Here is a 19,314-nt window from a genome sequence, read left to right as displayed (position 1 = left end):
GCCGCGAGCGATCATCCGGTTCCACGCTGCATAATAATAACGACGAATTCTTATTATTACTCCGCTCCGCTCGAAACTGCTCGAGTCGGCGCGCCAGCGAGGTCACGCCAACCCGAGCCGAGCCAATAATAATACCCGTCGGTACCTACCTCGCCTCGTCGCGTTCCTACAGATACTTGTGTTGTATAAAACCGTCACGTCACGTCTATAGAAAGTATATGCGAAACAGCCCGACATTACTCCACGGGTGCGAACGGGACGGAAGATATTAGCGTCAGTCTCCGTCTCTGTGCTAGGAATTGCCAGCCAGCCAATACTGTACTGGCATACTACACTACACAGGCCGGTTGGCATCTGCGTCGTCGTCGTTCGACCATTCGGTTCAAGCCGGTCCGACGAATTGAATCGACCTTAGCTTGAGTACATATCGTATTCAGAGTTTGAATTCATACCTCTGATTACTGTTGTTATTTGAATAAATTAATAAAACGTTCAAGAATTTTTCCGATTGGATTACATTGAACACTGTTCAAGTTCATTTGGTTGTTCATGTCTCGGGTTATTTGATCGGGTCTCCGCGCTCGGCGTTTTGACAAGTGCTCGTTTATTTGGCCAGCCATTTTGTATTTGTATTCACTAAGAACTGTGACAGACAGAAAGTACGCGGATAAACCATTTTCGTGTTTATTATTCATTGTTTTGGCGGAAAAGTGAATAAGAACTTGTGTAATATACTGTAATTACCGTTGTGAATTGGACTGATATTAGTTTTATGCCGGGTTATCGGGCCTGACGCAAACTTAAGCGTTTCAAGTGTGGGATGTGATTTAACGCGTCTTTTTGGAGAAATCTTGTAGAATTTACATTTATTAGAAGAATCTATTCCTAAATTGTGGTTGAGTGGACGATGCACGTGAGTAAATCTCAATAATAAATCATTAATATTGATGTACGGTGCAAGGGCGGCATGTTATTGTTTTTCTTTAGTTTTTGTGCGTTGTTTTAAAATGGCACGTACTGTAGTGATTTGTAGTTATTTTATATTGTGATGGAATAAATACATTGGTGCATTTCTTTAGCACATACTCATTTGTATTGTTGTTGTAATCAAATCATTTCAAATGCCTCCCTGCTTTAATTTCATAATAGAAATAGAACCAATAATAACCACTAAACCAAGAATAGTTACCTATTGCATTTACCTACGCAAACGGACGAATTAAACTGTTTCCTAATATTTAATTTATTTGTAAAAAAATTGAATGAAATGTTTACGTACTGTTTCTGTTTGTTTTTTTTTTAAGTTCTTGATGTTGCAATGCCTCTGCACCGATTGGCCATACTCAAATGAATAAGTCTACCCAATGACACGCTTTTGGCACCAAATCATGCTGTGCCTAGTTCTTGGGTGCTTATTTAATCAAAATCTACTTACTTGTTTACAGGTAAATCATGGCTACAAAGTTAGAACCTGATTACCCGTTACCTTCCACAAACAATGATTCAGGTTTGTTTTGTTTTTGCTTTATTTGTCGCCTAATCATTATTTTCACTACTTTATCTAGTACTAATTGTTTGTGTTCAGTCTTATTGTCCTTAATATAGCCCGTCAAACAACTTTGTCAGTAGAAAGAGGCGCGAAATTCAAATGACCTTTCATATATACATTTTTTTAAATTTGCTTCTGTTTTCCACTGACGGAAGCGGCTTGATAGACTTAATATCCGTGTTATGTCACTTTTATCTTGTTTCATGCCTTCTTGAATGTTGACTAAGTAAAATATAACTAATTTAACATAGATGTGTGATATTGCACGGTTTTTAACATTTTGACTTGAACCAAATTGTATGTGTTCTGCCATCTACAAAAAAAAAACTATCCCATTTCTATTAAGACACTATGGAAAATAACAATAAGTGACCATATTTAGTGAGTGATAAAAAAAAAATTACCATTTGTGCCATTCTCAATCAAAAGCTTCAATGGGGTTGGCTGGTTGAAGTGTTTAGCAGATGGCGCCAGCATAGCCTGCCCTGTCAATCCCTAGAATTGTGTCAAATTTTTGTTTTTTTAATGCCCTGGATGCCAGCTCTTTAAGCCAAATCTCATAGAAAAAGGGGCAAGCTATGATGGCGCCATCTCTGCGAACCTTTGACAGTTGCCAACCCCATTTAAAATCAACCTTATCGACAACCCACAATGTGGTACCTTTTGGTTGGAAACGTCACATTTAATTTTTATTACATTGTAGGAGTTACCCAATTTCAAATTTCAGTATAAAATAATTTGTAGAAAACATAAATAATCAGTCTAATGATAATTCACGATATTGCCTATTTTCTTTTATTTATTTATTTAAAACAAAATGCAATGTTACAGGACTTTTGCGGTATTTAATTTTTTGATAATTTCATGTCATGGTTTTTCCTTTTTCATTTGCTAGGTATTTCATCTATAGGTCATTTTCATTTCATGGTTGTGCCCCATTCATTTTGATATTTTATTTCACGTTTAAAAACCGGCTGAGTGCGAGTCGGATTCGCGCACCGAGGGTTCAGTACTTTTTAGTATTTGTTGTTATAGTGGCAACAGAAATACACCATCTGTGAAAATTTCAACTGTCTTAACTATCACGGTTCATGAGATACAGCCTGTTGACAGACAGACGGACAGCGGAGTCCTAGTAATAGGGTCCCGTTTTTACCCTTTGGGTACGGAACCCTTTTTAACTGTAATAAAAAAACGTCGTTCAATACACGTGCGGAAATGTCATTCTTCACTCGTCCCGAGTCTTGCCACTCGCAAAAATAGATATAACTCCGTAATAGATGTATACAGTCTAAGGAAAAAACGTGCCTCGAAAATCACGAAAATTTGATTCTCGATCAGATGGCGCCACTAGTTTTGGCCTACTCTCGTATAGAGGGCGTTGACGGTTTCGTTTGTTATTTATAATTTTAACGCATATCAGTGAAAGAACATGGGTCAAAATCATATAAAAATTATTAATGCAAATAAAAAAATCATTTATCCATATTTAAATACATTTTAACGTATTTTTATAAATCTTCATTTTTAGTTTTAAAGTATGTCGATAGATGGCAGTGAATTTACAGTGGTTACAAAATTTACTATGACAGTACCGCTCTATCTTATTATATCCTAATAAAAGATATCTCGGTACTCGTGGACTAATGGCATACTTTCCGCACTAGCATCGAGATGTACTATAATCAGTTTGACAACGGGTATTCAGGTAATAGTAGTCGCCTCCGTGGTGTAGGCCTGCCCCAAGCTCTTCGACAGTGCTCTGTTACGAGCCTTACGCATCTAATCGACACCCGTTATTTCAGTGAAGACATCCTTCGTACGGGTACCATTCCACCAAACGCTTCATAGACATAGGTGTATGTACACCATATCTACGGCATATGTGGCCTGCCCATTGCCATTTTAGATTCCTCATTTTGGTGTTAACATTCGTTGTTTTTCTTATTTTGTAGTTGTTTACCCTGTCTGCTAGCTTCAACCCGAGCATACTCCTTTCCATCTTGCTTTCGCAAACAGCGATTCTTTCTTCATCTTCCTTCCTTAAAGACCATGTTTGGCAACCATATGTAAAGCGTTAAGCATGACAGTATAGTCATGTCGTGTAGTTTTTTCTTTATATTAATATGGACAGAGCCGTTTTTCATGATCTCCTTTAATCCCCAGTACTTTTTCTGCGATGTAGATATTCTTCTTTGAATTTCCTTTTCCGTGTTGTCTTCAAACGACACTGGCCAAGATAAATATACTCTTCCACGTATTCTATGTTTTCGCTTTCTACAACGAGACTCTGTAGAGAGCGAAAGATTCCTCAATAGGTAGGAAACCAAAGTCAGTCAATTGTAGTCAAAATTGTGTGTGTTCTAGCGCCAAACAACCTCTGCAGAAATGAGTGCCTTTCATCCCTCGGTTAACAATCAATGCAGTTTCTCCAGCACGCTGATATCTGAAATTAAGCCAATTATTTTTAATGGCGTTATTATATTATCAGGTATGAGTGTGGCCTCTTTACTGAACAATAACTGAAACTGATAAAGTTTTGTTTGGCTTATAAATAAGCTCAGTATAACCTGAATCTATTACTAAAACTAAAATATCTTTTTTAATACAGTTGCTCAAAAAGTGCTACTTTTTGTGGCTGTTTAGCGTGCGGAAAGTTGGTTTTCGCGAACTAGTGCTTTTTACTTTCCAATTTTTTTTAATTTTTACTTGTTCCAATTCATGACTACTTATTGATGAGTGTTAATATTAGTTTCCTTTAAACGTCGTAATCAACATAAAAACCTACTGTTAATGTAAGAATACGAAAAATATGCATATTTCATATTTTATTACTTACCTCTTCATCATTATAAGTATTATAACACGTTTATTTTTTAATGTTGAAAAACCGTTCTTAATAAGTTGTCTGAATGGAACGGAACGCCTGTCAAAGAAGAGGCGTATTTTCTTACTGCAAGAATGTTTTAAGTTTCCAAAGGCAACATTAGATATTGTTTTTATAAATATACGATACACAAATAATCGTAAATAACGATATTTAGGTAATAATAGTACAATGTTTTAATATTTACAATTGTTTCTGTTTTATAGAACATGCATTTGAAAAAAAAACTCATTGAAGTGGGTTCAATAATAATAACAAAATCTATTCTAGTCGAATAAAAGCTAGAAGAAAAACACCTCTTCATAATGTCAATGTCAATGATGTCACAGAATTAATAATATAAAAGTTCAGAATTCCATTCCTTACCTACTTGTTCGCTTTTCTTATTTTTTCTCAACTGTATTAAAAAACGTCGTTCGATACACGTCCGGAAATGTCGTAATGACATACTTTCCGCACTAGCATCGAAATGTACTATTACAATGCATGTGCTCGAAAAGTGCGTTTCCTATGGAGCCATATCATGCGGAAAGTACTACTTTTCCGCACTAGTGCTTTTTGTTTTCAATTTTTTTACAGTACATATGGTGCTACTTTCTCGCACTAGTGCGGAAAAGAGCACTTTTCGTGCATATGTCGAAAGTTTAAAGGGCCATATGTACTGTAAAACGTTGTACGATACACGTGCGAATAGGTAATTCGCAACTCGTGTCGATTTAAAACACTCCTTTTAATAATTAAACTTATTTGCCATGATATGTTTTTTTATTTACTCTCACAATGCATAGTAAACATTGTATGATACACGTGCGTAAAGATGATTTCCGACTCGTATTCCTTTATACACTCGCTCGCTTTGCTCGCTCGTGAATAAAATTCCACTCGTCGAAAATCATACACTTTCCGCACTTGTTGCATAAATAGCTATAACCTACGTCAGGTAAAATTTGATTTATGTATAGCGGTCTCCTGCCGCGCGTATCGTCTGTCATTGTCAGCACGTCAGCTCTTTCGCTTTAGGTTGTAGGTAGGTATAAATGGACTTGGAAACTGCAACTTAGATTATGATACCGCTTAACCAATGAGGATATAATAAGATAGAGCGGTACTGTCATAGTAAATTTTGTAACCACTGTAAATTCACTGCCATCTATCGACATACCGTAAAACTAAAAATGAAGATTTATAAAAATACGTTAAAATGTATTTAAATATGGATAAATGATTTTTTTATTTGCATTAATTATTTTTATATGATTTTGACCCATGTTCTTTCACTGGTATGCGTTAAAATTATAAATAACAAACGAAACAGTCAACGCCCTCTATACGAGTGTAGACCAAAACTAGTGGCGCCATCTGATCGAGAATCAAATTTTCGTGATTTTCGAGGCACGTTTTTTCCTTAGACTGTATCCATCTATTGGCTTAACTGAGGCGGTTCATAAGAAGTTATTTCGGTCAACTACGGACTGGCTGAAGGCTTACTGGATGAAGCAGATTCCTATTAAATCCATACTTAATATTATAAATGCGAAATTGTGTCTGTCCGTTCTCTTCACGCTTAAACCGCTGAACCGATTTAGTTGAAATTTGGTATAGAGATAGTTTGACTCCCGGGGAAGGACATAGGGTAGATTTTATCCCAGAAATAATCCTTTAAGGGGGTGAAAGGGGGGGGGGGGGGTGGAAGTTTGTATGGGGAATTGATAAAAAGCAAATTGGATAAAAAATAAGCTACCCAAATTACTAACTCCATGCACACGAAGTCGTGGGTAATAGCTAGTATGTATACTACATACTACCGTATAACTGCACCAATTGTAAGTGTCTCTGTTTGGCCCTATGGTTGACTGGTAGAGAATGCCATTTGGCATTAATTCCGCCATTTGTATACATTGTTGTTGTTATATAACATTGTAAAAAGCACGTAAAAAGTTTTTTCACCTCACTCGCTCGGAAAACCTCAGTTTATAGCGCGAAATCTACGTGCAAAAGTGTATTTTTATGTCAATGTAAATTTATTTGTGTGTCGTTGGCGTACGTGTCGCCATTATTTTTTTAGATCAGGGACCGGACAACCCTTTCCGCGATAAAACCCTTTCAATGGGCGACACTTAAACACGGCTAACACATTGAAAGACTTTCCCTTTTGAACTGCAAGCCCATTCATACCCTTACCTTTGACTAACCCTTACCGAAAAGCTAACCAAAAATAAGGCTAGCTCTTAATAAGGGTTAAAGAAAGAAAGGAAGAAAGAAAAAGCATTTATTAGCACAACATAACAAGACTAAAACTAGAAATAATTAAACAGAATGAGGTTGCGCTAAATGGTCCTTACTCAGCTTGGTGTCACGGTGTAAGCCAACATGGCACACTCCGCGACGCTGATTTTCAGTAAGGCCCAGTAGATGGACTAGTAAACACAATGTAAAAAATAAATAAGGGAAAGCTTAAATACAAATAACAATCAAACTACTTAATTAAAATTAGCCTATACCTAAGTCTTATGAATGTTACCTTTATCTTTAAGCGCTTTTTATAAAGGTTTCCCTTTGCGTGAAAGAGACAGGATTAGTATATATCTACGGTAGTGTATGAAAAGAAAAGAAAATACGTGCCTAGTCAAAAAACACCGCCGTCGCCGCCGACGATCGCTCGGATTCGAAGTAATGTGTGCTTTATGAACAAGGTAGACGACTTAAATTAGCACGCTTATATGCTAAAAGTGAAGCCCTTTATAAGGCTAACCCTTATAAGCAATATGCAAGGTGTTGGTGAGCGGATGATAAGGGTTTTGTACGGGTATTTGGGCTACCGATTACTCAAATGTGGTAGCTTTATATAAGGGTTTTTAAAAGCAAAACAAAGGGTTTCGTCTGGCAAAGGGTATGGTGAGTTAAGCCTTATGCAATACCCTTATAAAAACCCCGATAAGGGATAGCGGGCCGGTCCCTGTTTTAGATTAAGCCAGGTCCCCACAGAAAACCAGCGCCACGGTTTGCCGCGGCACTATTCCGAGTGGGGACTATGCTCCTTTTTGGCGTCCAAATGTTTTTTGTCTGCATGCTTTTCTTTTTTATGTACTATGTTGTGGCGTCAAATAAATGTATTTTCTTTCTTTCTTTCTTTCTATTTTATCCGCTAGCGTGCAAAAGTCATTTGAATTTCGAACATGATGAATATGTGTGCTTTTCTCTTGTTTATTTTGTTTTGATTTGAGTGTGTTTATGTCGTAAATTTGATATGTTAAATAGAGGGCAAAATTAAATATGATTATATATATATATTTATTTATTTATGTCGACGCGCAAGTGATATAATTAGTAAATTCAAATAATGGTCGCTTATATTATATGGCATATCGTAAAAACTTGTAGCCAACGACTGTTACATATTAGAATATGTCGAGCTATTCGACTTGATAATACGTGAGTGACCTAATATATTGCTCTGTTTGGTAATAAATTAGCTCATGGTTTTTGTAGACGTGAGTGAGGGTGCAGCTCGGTGATCGAACGTGGTTCTGTTCGGACAGTAGCAATGAAGGGACTTTAAATATCTACGCCTACGGAACGTACTATATACCTAGTACACCTAGCCATTCCTGAATAGCCTGAAACCTACATAGTGCTCCGATATATATACACCGTGTTTTTTTTGATTTCCGTTAATTTCAAGGGTGCATATTTGAGCTTAAATCAAGTAACTTTCTAAAAGACAGTACTACAGTACTATCTCGAACGATCGATGTTCGAAATGACATTGATATGTCACAGTATTCAATTGTTTGGTTGAGGGAAAAGTAATGCCCATGTTATAACAACCATATAACAACGCTATATGCAACATTTAATTACTTTTTATAAAAATAAAAAATAAAAACAAATTAATTTTTTTTTTTTAATTAACTATGCCATTTCGTTTTCTTAAACATACTTAACCATACCCCGAAGTTAACGGAATTTAATAAAAACACGGTGTATATTTTTCTCTTGCATCTCGCATTTTCCTCGCTGTAGTGTGGTGAAAAGTTGTGTGTTCCGCACGGCTGCAAAATTATTTGGCGTCTCGTGCCTCGCTTTCAATTTCAACACTCACGCCAAATAACCATTTTGCAGCCTTACATAACAAATAACTATTTTAGAAGATGCGCAACATCTTAAGTGCGTTCTAAGAATTTTGTTCACTGAGCATTAATTTATGGGATCCCTTCCGTGTTCTACCTTTTTTTTTACAATTATGGCCTGGTTGCGAGTCCTTTAAGCCGTTTTTTTTGTCATTTCAAAGAACTCCGTAGAAGTAAGCATGAAAAATTATATTGGGTGCTTTATGCGGTGTAAAATTTTAACAAATGTTATTAGCACTATGATTACTCATTATTTATTTTATATTAACCCCTGAGAGTGTTCTATTATGAGATTAAAAAATAAGTAATTAATTAACATTAAATAATTTCACGGTTTAGACTCACTTGTTTTAGTCACTCGCGCGACCGAACCGTGACGTGGTCTAAACCGTGAAATTATTTAATGTCAGTATGTTTCACAACAGTTTAAGTAATTAATTGAATTTTATTTAAATATGAGCGCGCACAACGAGCAGTTTTAAAAGTAATGTTCTATGTATATTCCATATCGATACCCCACTGAGCTGCTTATTAATATAGGAGAAGTTTTAAGTGTACGCAAACTTTTCATTTATCAAACACTAAGAAGATATCACAGACTATAGCTCCTACAATCACAATTGGCAACAAACGCATAGCTCACTACACTACCCAGTACCCCACTGTAATAGTGCATGGTATAAAAGGCATTTTTCTTTCTTGGCTCCATACTTATATAATAAAGCAAACAAAACCCTTAATATAAATAACCTTAATTAGTTATTTTCAATTAAAAAACATAATTAAGATTTGGTTAACATCATTAAACTATACTGAAGCAGAAGAGTTATTACTAAGCGTGTTCTAGGTTCTAGTACAATCCAAAATAACCAGACACACACGCGCGTTAATACACAGAAACACACACATATCCCAAAAATCTGACACACATAATATACTCACAGGGAAACCAACTTTGAGAGCCAGGAACCAATGTTATACCTAGTCGGCTCATAAGTTCTGTCATATACATAGTATCAAATAAAATCAAAAGTTTAAGTTTATTCCGTATAATTTGTACAGCGTTTGAAAGCTTATAAACTAGAGAATCTAAATGTATAACATTTATTCAAAATGACCGCCATAATTATCTACACAGGCTTGAAGTCTTCGTGGCCAGTCGTCAATGGATTCACGCACCACTTTCATGTCGATATTGGCCACTGCCGTAGCAAGAGATTTTTTCAGCGAGTCTAGATTTGCATGAGGTTTTGAGCACACCTTTTCCTCTAAATACTGCCATATTTTATAGTCTAAAGGATTAAGATCTGGGCTAGAGGAGGGCCAATCTTTATGCCGTATAAAGTCGATTTTATTGGAGGCGAGCCAGGCTTGTGTAGACTTTGCCTTATGGGCTGGAGCAGAGTCCTGCTGGAAAACCCAATGCTGGTTTAGAAACATCGTATGGGATAGTGGTTTCACAATATTAGTCAACACCGTGTCTTGGTACACTTTGGCACTAGTTTTTACTCCTTTCTCACAAAAATGCATACTAGTGACGCCCGCATAAGAAACTCCCAGCCAAACCATCACAGATGAAGGGTGATGACCTCTTTGAATACGGGGAATGCTATTAGACGCTTCTTTACTATTGCGAGCGTACACTCTATCATTTTGTTTATTACAGTTTTCTTCTATGTCAAAAATTTTCTCGTCCGAAAACAGTATACAACGGTGCTTATTTTTAGCGTACTTCTTCAATAAAGCTTTAGATCTTTTAAGCCTTAAAGCTTTAAGCCGACCATTGAGAAGATGGCCAGTTTTTCGTTTATAAGCACGAAGTCTCAGGTCTTGATTAAGCACTCTTTTCACCGTGTTTTTGCTCAAACCCATCTGGAGGGCCATAACTTTTTGTTTCCTAGCGGGATTTCTGGCAATGCGTGCCCTAATTGCTTGTACAACCGCTGGAGTCCTAGCTGTACGCGGACGACCGCTTCTTTTCTTGTCATTTAAACTAGAGACCTCACTGTATCTTTCTATGGTACGATACACAAATCTTAGAGAGAATTTTAAATTTTCAAGTAGCTTAAAAATTTTAGTCGGCGAGTGACCACAACGATATAGTGCAATTATTGCGGTACGGCTATCTTTAAGCGTCCACTCCATGTTGAAGAAAACAGAAAATTGCAAAATTATACTACTCAAATATTTAATAAAGATTCGAAATTCAAATGCAGAACGGTTTTTGTTTTAGGAGTTCCAAATTTAAATTTTAAAGGCCAGTGACAGAACTTATGAGCCAACTAGGTACATATAATAACTTAGTTAGATATTAGAAAAAATCTGAAAAAAGGTACCTTCAACCCCCCCCCCCCCCACCCTACCTACACCCTCAGCCCAACCCCCACCCCCGAGGTCTTTAAGTATGTTCATCTGGACACCACAAGGTATAACTATACCAATTTTCAAAACTACACGAATTATTTCAAGTTGTTCCAGTGGTAACTTACGGGGATTTTTTTTTCGCACCATTTACCACTGGAACAACTTGGTGGTAACTAGTGGGAATAACCTCTTAAAAGAGCAAACATATATTGTGCACAGTAAACTAAATAGAGGCAATTTTCTTGACGACCAAGCTATTTAAGTAGTAGGGAAAGTAGGTAACAGTTCTCTACAGCCAAAAAGGCCCCATTTGTAACAGCTTATTCATCAATCGTAATCATTATAAAATAATACTAATGCTCCATTTTAACGAAACCCTTTTCCTCTTTTTTCAGATGGGGAGGAACAAGAAGATTCAATAGAAGATCCCGACCCAGATCAAGAGGAAGAAGACCCGCCTCCTCAACCCTCAAATGTCCAGACTCTTCTGGCAAAGCTTCAGTCCTCTGGAGCTCTTATAAAAAAACCTGTTAAGCAGGAATACCGGTGTTTCACGTGCGAAGAGGATTACCCTGACTGGGAAACGCTAGAGAACCATCTGATTCAGCACGTCTCCCTACCGTCCATCGTACTCGACAAGCTGCCGTCCGACGATGAATATGGCCCCTCCGGCGACGAGTGGTCCGACGAGGACCAGCCCTCCCCACCACCAAAACAGGAACTCCAGAAAACGCCACAAAAAATAGAAATATCACAACTCCTCAAAAATACCGGCATCTCCATCAAAAAGTCCGGAGAAAACACTTCCAGCACCAATTCTGAATCCGCATTAAGCAAACTGAGCGGCCTCGGATTTACTATTAAAAAGAACACGACGCCGATAAAAGAGGAAAAACCAGATCCTCCATCTACTGATGACGTTATGCAAAAGCTGGGCAGTCTCGGAGGCATCAAGCTTAAATTGAAATCTGATGGCAACGCAAACTCATTTAAAGTCGTAAACGGCCTTAAAGATTTTAAAACTTCTGATGACGAAGGCCAAGAGAGCGGGAACGAGGATGATAACAAAGATGATGCTAAAGATTCTGACGATCAGGAGCAGGAGCCATCAGGGGACGAACAAGAGGACGAGAAAAGTCCCCCCGTCAACAACAACGCATGCAAACAAATGACAATCAACAGCCAGGCTAATCTTAGAAATAAAAAAGTTATCAACGTGACCAAAATAATCCCGCCTAAAACTGAGGCCATTACGACTCCGTCTCCTGTCAAAGTTCAGCTCGCAAAACCAGTAAGACCAGCTGTTAAACAGACACCTAAAAGGGGCGCGAATTTACCCCTCGCGGCAACGTCTGCACCTACCCAAGGGAAAGATATTTCTACAACTTCAACCCCTGAGCGGCGGGACTCGAATGCGAGCCAAGCTATCGCGGAAAATGTCACCGTTAAGCAAGAAGTGGAGGATACGTCGGCGCAACAATCTACGTCTGGAACACCCTTGTTCTCAGGTCAAATTAAGTCTGAAAGAGACTCGCCGCCTCCTCCGGGAGGAAATAAAGCTCCACCGCTTGAAAGCACCCCTATTATAGCTAGAATCAAATCCGAACCCGACGCGGGCCCCGCTGCCGCTCACTGCTCAGCCTCCACGGCATTCAGTCGAGCGGAAACTCCCCTCCTCCCCGTAACCAAGAAGGAGGATACCGGCGTAACCGTAATAGAAATCAATGGTGATTCTGGCGACGATGATGACGACTGTTGTGTAGTATCAGCCACGCCGGCTTCTGATGTTAAGCCGCCTTTGATCCCGAAAACTGAACCGGTGGGACCGCCTTCTTATCCCCCACCAGCATACCATACTCCACAGTCTAGCTACAGCTCCACACCAGTCCTAGCATCAACTTTAAGTTCTATGGCAGGTGGGGCATCTACCGAAAAACAGCATTCTTTCAACTGGAACGCACCCGACACGAAACCGGCAATCGATATGCTTGAAAAAAGTGCAGACGAAATATTCGAGAGCCTTCTCTCCAGTGCCACTAAAAAGGAACATTCTCTGTCGGATGCCAGTGAATACATATCTTTAGACACCCTAGGTCCGCAGCACTCCTGTGACGTATGCAATACTAGATTTACAAATATATCGCTGCTCGACGATCATATCAGAATGACGGGTCACACGAAAAGTCTCATCGCACCGACTTCCTCGTTGATGCCTTACAATCCAGGGGGAACGAATAGTATTTTATCACAGTTGCTGCCGGTGAAATGCTTGGCGGATCAAGTCGGGAAGCTCTCCGGAATGAACAGCGGCCCCGGATTTACGCATCAGCAAAACGTCATGATAAATATCCAGGCTTACCCTGGAGGAGGGATGGTGCCACCCCAGGCAGGTTACAACGCGTATCCCCCTGGACAGAACGTGTACCCGCCCGGTTACCAGCAAATGCCCGGGAACAGCATGTTCGGCAACGCCCCCGGGGCGATGCCGGGGCAATATCCGGGACAACATTACACGGGCGGATACGGCCAGCAGTCATCAATGGGCTACCAATCGCCGATGTCGAAGGCGGGCTTCTCCCCGGGAATGCAGCAGAACTCCTACACGACACCCTCCTCGCCCTACTCGACCGCCTCGCCGCTTCAAAACATGCAGCAGGCGTACGGGCAGACCGCGCCCGGCATGATGAACCCGCCCATGGGGCAGATGGGGCCGCCCGGCTCCTCGCCCGGCCACCCCTACCCCGCCAACAGCCCCGGCGGCATGAAGCCCCCGACGAGCGCCTCCAGCGGCATCAGGATACAGAACGTGCAGACCTTCCCGCCCGGCCAGCTCGCCCCGGGCGGGACTCCGAACACACAGATTAGAATGGCGGCCGGCGCCAGCGTGACGGGGGCGCGCCCTCGCATGCCGGGCGTGCGCGGCGCGCGGCCCTCCGTGCGGCCCGGGGTGCAGGTGCACGGGCACGGCCAGGTCCGCGCCGGCAAGGGCCCGGGCCCGCGCATGCCCATGAAGAGGCCCGCCCCCATGGCCGGCGGCCCCGGCCTGAAGCGCCGCCCCGACATGCTGCTCCCGGGCAAGCACGACAACGAGGACTGCCAGGTCATGGCGATGCAGAAGCAGCGCGAGGGCCTCCCCATGATCTCGAGCGTCCAGGGAGCCAAAGACAAATTGAATCTCGGCAGCCAGATCTCTATCACCAAGAAAACTGTCAACAAGGAGGCGAACGCGATGGCGAACGTCCTGGCGTCGCGAGGTATCAGTATAAAACAGAAGCAGAAGAGTCGGTCGCCGACGCCGGAGCGGCCGATCCCGCACATCCCCAACCTAGGCGCCGGCGTTAGTATTAAACACACTTCTAAATCTAGTAATTTCTCCATTCCCGAAGCGCAAGTCGGTTCCAACATGCACACGTGTAAGATCTGTAGGAAAATGTTTTCAAATTCGACTTCGCTGTCGACTCATATGGCGGCGGCCCATCCACAGAGAGGATTTAAATGCGACGAGTGCCCCGCGTCTTATCCTAAGTCGTTACAACTGCAGCACCATAAGCGAGTGTTCCACAACGTGACCGGGCCTAATAGGGAGCTAGGTTTGCCCGTAGTAGACCTGTCTCAGGAGGAGAACTTGCAGCGGCTAAGTAGTTTAGGTATATACAGTTTTATTCCCCTAGCGAACCGCGAGCAGGCGAGCGGCTGCTTCGGCATTCCAGTGATATCGGTGCACAACGTCAACAACGGCATGACGTCGGGCCTCCAGGCGCTCGGGGCCGATGGCCTCCTTAGTTTAGGACCTTTGAAACCCTTACCAAACACGTAAGTTAAGTAGATATCTCATTTAATTTGTTGGACTTCCTGAAAATATGAGTTATAATTTTACAAGTTAACTTTTTTATTATGGAATGATTTTTACATCGTGAATTGAAATGTGTTTTGTGATTTACATAACATGTGACGATAGCTATATTGACATAACAGTAAAGTATGTATTGTTATATTTATATATGAAGACAGAAAAACGTGTTTCTATTTGCGATACTTATATGAAATGCAATACACAACATACAAGTGTTGTACAAACTACAAAAATATGTTTAAAAATTATTTATAGGACCATCACGCTTACGTCTGGCATAAAGCATCAAAGCGTCCACGGTCCATAGTACTAATTGGTTCAATGTTGTGGCTGTAGTCAAAAGGGGTACCAGTCTCGCGCAGCGCAGGTGAGAAGTTCCATGTAACACTTGTACCCTTTATTCACTTGAGCTGCGCGACACTTGTACCCCTGTGTCACTGGAGCCTAAATAATTTATTTACCATTTTCAATTTGCATACTGCATAGTTTGGTTCGATTTCAAAACAAAAGGTGTTTAACCATATTTCCTTCACTATTGATTTCAAATTAGTGGCATTTTTTTGGGTGGGCTTTAGGAGGTTATGTCAGAACGTGCTATATGGTGTGAAGTTTTAATGGACTCGTAAAATTCTTACTCATATTTTAGTATAATGAATGAAGTCATTGTGTAAATGTGACTTAAGTCAGAATCTTTCACTAGACTTTATAATTGTAAGTTTAGACCTGTTAAATTTGTCAGTATTCTACCTTTCAGTTGGCTCAAAGCATTAAAAACTTAGGTACTTATCACTAATTTTTATTAGACATGTGTTATGTATACTCATTTTTATATTATAAAACACAAACGAAACTTTATAGGTTCTTTTGTAATAATGTTGTTATAACAGTTTATTTTAAACGTGTATGAAAATAAAATATGTACTTTATTCAAAGTGTAATTGTGCCGTTGTGATGTCGAGAATTCCCTTTTGTATGGGAAATATTCTCGCTGGAGAGTATTCCCGATAGTAAATTGAAAACGCTTTTGAGGACGGCACATCTATAGAAGTGTAATAATACTCGATACATCCCCCGAATTATAAAAGGAAGTTATTACATTGGATTGTATACGAAACGTACGCGTTAGTTTTATGTAACATGATGATTTCTACTAAACATACCGTTCTTCAAACTGACTGACTATTTATATATGTTTGTATCAAACAATTTCGTTGTTTCTACATGTATGTTAAAGCCATTACAAAAAATGTATATATTTACTTTCTAGAAAGAAAGAGTGCATTAGTAGTTTAATGTATAACTCGAAATAAAACTGGCTTGCTAGTAAATACTGCATCCTATTTGTACGCATCTGTAGGCTTAGCACGAGTACGCCGCGACAGTATCTCGCGCGCGAGCTAAACTAGAGCAGGACCACGCTAACTGCATGGCGTTTGCAGTGACAAAGTATGAAATGCCATCATTAATGGCAAATTTCTATGAAAATATGATGTTTCTAATGACACTCCCACGCTTTTTTCTGTTAAATTCGGTGCAAAGATAGCTCGGACTCTAACCGTCCTTTTCCCATTGTATTAATTCAAAAGGGCCAAGTAGATAGTCTATCGCGCGGGCGGGACACTGTCGCGGCGTACTCGTGCTTAGATTACTGAACTGTTTTCATAGTTTATATACGTAGTAAAATAAGAACCGAGTTACATATTAGGCACCTAGTGTCTGTACCTAACAATTATAATTATGTTTTCTACAACAATTCTGTAGGCCTAGCACAGGAGCGGAGCGACGGTATCTCGCCCGCGATATAGTCAACTTTTCCTCACTGTATTAAATTAGAGAGGGACGGGTAGTATTTCTCGCGAGCGAGATACTGTCGCGCCGCTCCTATGCTAGGCCTACTGCATAAAAGTATAAAGGAAATTAAAAAGAGTAACCAAAAAAAGCGACCACCATTGTTTTAGATGGCGACATTTAGCCCTAGGAATAATAGTGCATTGCCTCCTATTTTAACTCAAGATGGCGTTGCGCTATGATTCTAGGTCTAGACCATAGACCAAGTAGCGCCAATCTACAATAATTAGGCGCTCCACAATCTCATTCAAAAGTCCTTAATAGATTGATTCTTATTAATTCACTCCTTGGTATGAGTAAGTACCTAGATAACGGCACGGCAGTTAGGGCGATTGCAATCACGGAACATATATTAATATGTGCATCCAATACTCTTAAATCCTCTGAGTAAAGCGCTTAAAACTAATACATCTAATAAACGTTCGCCGGGCACTATGTAGGGAGGTCGACCGGATTTCCTACAAGAAGTGGCTGGCGACCGTATAGATGTAATAAGCGCTTTAGAGTCTAATGTAAGATGTAAGTAAGTATGCTTATAGTGTAGTATAAGTGAACTTATAACCGTAATGGTTGCAATTGCCTCGTTTAATAAAATTGATATAGCATACTAAACTAACCTATACAGCCCGTAATTCCCTTGAAATAGTTAAAAATAAACAATATATATAACATTATGTGAAAAGCAACTCTATTATTATGGTGTTGTACAGTTACTATATACTAGTACTTCCTAAGATATTGTCAAAATATTTTTATATACAGAGGTAGAACTTTTTATTTACGTTATAACTAAAATACTTATGAGAGACTTTATAATATAAAGTTTATATGCAATTATTGACAAGATTTGAGTTTAGTTCTGTGTGGCATGACAGATTATGATTTGAAATTTTGAATATTAGGTTAAGTAAATAAATAGATATAAGAGTAGAAGTTTTGTAATTTTGTTCTAAAATAAATTCCTATATTTATGAATAACGTATACAACGTGTTTTATTTGAGTAGTAATTTCAATAGGTAGATCAAGAAAAGAACAGCAATTATCAACAGAATAAAGACTAGGTTTCTGCCATAATATATAAATAGGTAATAAGTTTTTGGAAAAAATTCCATTTTTGTTACAAGCTTTTAACGCTGACTGTACTTTTCTTACCACAGAACAACAGGCACCTAATACCAAAGAGAATATATAGGATAGGACTTCATAGACTGGTACTGCCATAGTAAATTTTGTAGTCGAACTAAATTTACTGCCATCTATCGACACGATTAAAATTAAAAATAATATAAATATATATATACAAATAAAAATGTATTATTTTTATATGGTGTTTACTCATGTTCTTTCACTGATATATAACAAACGAAACCGTCAACGCCATCTAAACGAGAATAGACCAAAGGTTGGTATTGGTGGTAGCGCCATCTGTGCGAGAATCAAATTTTCTAAGCACGTTTTTTCCTTACTCATCGAGACAATTCTATAAACCCCAAACAACTAGGTTGCGTTGTTTTATCACAGAGTTCCTATGGCTATCAGTCTTCATCATCAGATCAATTCGATAGTACCATAATATTGGATTGTCACCCGACTTACATAAATATTTATGCAAATTTTCAGCTTAATCGGAAATCGGGAAGTTGGTCAAATTTAGTTTTCAAGATTTGACCCACACACTAACGCACCAACAAATTTACTAACAGGGCAATATAAAAGCTTGTAAAAAGTACAGATAATTAGTGCATAATTGTTATCCATCGTATTTTCTCGGAAACGTTCGTATTTGTCACGTTGGGCGCCACTGCTCCGTTTTAGGCTGTGAGGTTCAAATTAAAACAAGGAATCTCACTTTAAATTAACAATTTATTTTTTTTACTTAAAACGTCGCGAGCCTACGAGAATGTCGAAGGGTCAAAGTTCGATAAGCCGTCTGATTTCTACTCCCGGTTGACGAAAGTAGTTGCTCCCACACGCTAGTACTTCCCTGGACCCGCTGTGTTGCTGTGCTTCAGTCAACCTCAGTACTTTTTGTAACGAGACTGACTGAATTAGCAAGATACGTTGATACGTTTTCGTGAAAATACGAAGGAAAATAATTATGCACCATCTGTTACTATGTAATGAGCTAAATTATTAACAGCGCTTCGCTCTTGTTTGACTAACTAGCCGAACAGGCGTTATCTACAAGAAGGAACTTTTAACCTTTTAGACGCCAATGGCGGTTATATCAGCACCGCAGGTCCAACGCCAAAGACGGATTAATCGGTCAAAGACCACAGACCTACGTGCATGTGCATAGTTCAATTTCAGTTTTGACACTTCGTTGACGTGGCGTCCGAGTGACAGCTTCTGTGTTTGACACGGCGTCGAAAAGGTTTTTTATAAGACTACAGTCCTTATTCATTACTTATCTTTGGCCGATAGCTATCATTTTTTTAAGGGGCTAACAAGCCTATTAAAGTAAAGGTAAGTAATATATATCTCACCAAAAATAAACAAGTTAAACCAATAGCGAATATTACACGAAACTGCGTAGGGGGCGCCACTACCACAATCTGAGGGTTTATCGCAAAACAAGAAAATCGAAATTTCGTTATCTAGCATCTCTGTCACTTGCATATTTGAGCGATAAAAAGGCAGATAGCGAAATTTCGGATTCTCGTTTCTCGGTAGGTTCTCTGT

The 19,314-nt window shown here is 39.4% G+C and overlaps 1 protein-coding gene across 1 annotated transcript; it reads left to right on the top strand.

Annotated features, from left to right (window-relative positions):
* Window positions 1-402: 402 nt before the first annotated feature.
* On the top strand, window positions 403-17,618 carry LOC134750925 (uncharacterized). Its single transcript, XM_063686178.1, has 3 exons — window positions 403-913; window positions 1,446-1,507; window positions 11,326-17,618. The coding sequence occupies exons 2-3, from the start codon at window positions 1,453-1,455 to the stop codon at window positions 14,745-14,747; spliced, it is 3,477 nt and encodes a 1,158-aa protein (XP_063542248.1). The 5' UTR covers window positions 403-913; window positions 1,446-1,452; the 3' UTR covers window positions 14,748-17,618.
* The last annotated feature ends 1,696 nt before the right edge of the window (window positions 17,619-19,314 follow it).

The sequence above is a fragment of the Cydia strobilella genome, chromosome 21 (assembly GCF_947568885.1).
Source record: "Cydia strobilella chromosome 21, ilCydStro3.1, whole genome shotgun sequence".
Taxonomy (NCBI): Eukaryota; Metazoa; Arthropoda; class Insecta; order Lepidoptera; family Tortricidae; genus Cydia; species Cydia strobilella.
The sequence above is the reverse complement of the archived record's forward strand: the minus strand, read 5'-3'. Positions and strand labels throughout refer to the sequence as shown.